General features: G+C 40.4%; 1 protein-coding gene across 1 annotated transcript in view; it reads left to right on the top strand.

Annotated features, from left to right (window-relative positions):
- Positions 1 to 1,050: 1,050 nt before the first annotated feature.
- The window catches only part of LOC107578735 (dynein heavy chain 10, axonemal-like), a gene marked incomplete at its 3' end in the record, with an annotated part of 3,103 nt that continues 2,774 nt past the window's right edge, over positions 1,051 to 1,379 (top strand). The window contains exons 1-2 of the mRNA XM_016264662.1: positions 1,051 to 1,065; positions 1,138 to 1,354. Coding sequence (XP_016120148.1) covers positions 1,051 to 1,065; positions 1,138 to 1,354 — 232 coding nt within the window. The remainder of the gene's footprint in view (positions 1,066 to 1,137; positions 1,355 to 1,379) is intronic.

The following is a 1,379-nucleotide window of genomic DNA, read 5'->3' as shown; positions in this document are numbered from 1 at the left end:
TACTCATAAACAATATATATATAAAAAAATTATAATTATATATATATATATATATATATATATATTTAGTATATACACAGAATGTCTAGAAATTCTGGTACATGTTCACAAACAAGTTGTTCTCCCAGGCAAGTACACATAACTGTTACATTTTATCTGTAGGTTGGGCCTGCTGACCAAAATGTACAGCCTGAACCCTAAAGCGATGAGTGTGATTGAGCTGTATGGAATCCTGGATCCGGTCACCCGAGATTGGACTGATGGGATACTATCTAACATATTCCGTGACATCAATAAACCCACAGACAAAAAAGAAAGGAGGTGAAAGTCAAGACATATAATGAATATTTAATCTACAATACATCTATTTTAAATCAAAGTCATGTAACTGAACAGAATTCCACCATAACCCTGGCTTGACTTCCCAGGTATATCCTGTTTGATGGAGATGTGGATGCTCTATGGGTGGAGAACATGAATTCAGTCATGGATGATAACAAGCTTCTCACGCTGGCTAATGGAGAGCGAATTCGCCTACAGAGCCACTGTGCTCTGCTCTTTGAGGTATCATGTAAACCCTTCATATTGTCAAAGTAAAAGAACTCAGTGTAACTGTTGTAGGCTTGCAAACATATGTGATGTGTTTTAGGTTGGAGATCTGCAGTATGCCTCCCCTGCTACTGTTTCTCGTTGTGGAATGGTGTTTGTGGACCCCAAAAACCTTCGCTATGCTCCCTACTGGGAAAAATGGGTCAACAGCAGAGCCCTCAAAGTAATACTATTTCTATGCTGCCTTTAACTTAGCCTCAAAATTTCCACTGGCAGTTCTTCAAGCAAGAAGGCTGAGAGCTGTATTTTTTAAAAATTTATATTAGTGATATTCAAGATTATATTTTCAACGTGCCTTTGCTGTGTTAACAGGAACAGGCAGATCTCCGCAGACTGTTTGAAAAGTATGTACCAAGTGCCATTGATATGATAGTGGATGGTATAGTTGATGGTAAACAGACAGAGAAACTGAAGACTGTGATCCCACAGACAGATTTAAACATGGTGAGCGAGTCAGTAGAGACCTGAACAGCGCTACAGTGTAAGGGACCTTTATAGCATGTAGCACAATCCTCTTTTTTCCTTTAGGTGATGCAGTTGTCTGTGATGCTGGAGTCTCTACTGGAGAATGAGGACTTCATTTCTGAGGAGCTGGAGTGTTATTTTCTAGAGGCACTCTACTGTTCGCTTGGGGCTTCTCTTCTGGACAAAGGCCGACAGAAGTTTGACGAGCTCATAAAAAAGTTGTCCTCTCTGAATGGTGTTCATGATGAGAAGGTGCTTGCTGGCCCTGGACAGATTCCAGGTGAGATGGCAGCAGGGTCCAAAAT

Source organism: Sinocyclocheilus grahami, unplaced genomic scaffold, assembly GCF_001515645.1.
Source record: "Sinocyclocheilus grahami isolate Dianchi unplaced genomic scaffold, SAMN03320097.WGS_v1.1 scaffold11719.1, whole genome shotgun sequence".
NCBI lineage: Eukaryota > Metazoa > Chordata > Actinopteri > Cypriniformes > Cyprinidae > Sinocyclocheilus > Sinocyclocheilus grahami.
Note: the sequence above shows the minus strand (reverse complement) of the source record. Positions and strands in the feature narration are given on the sequence as shown.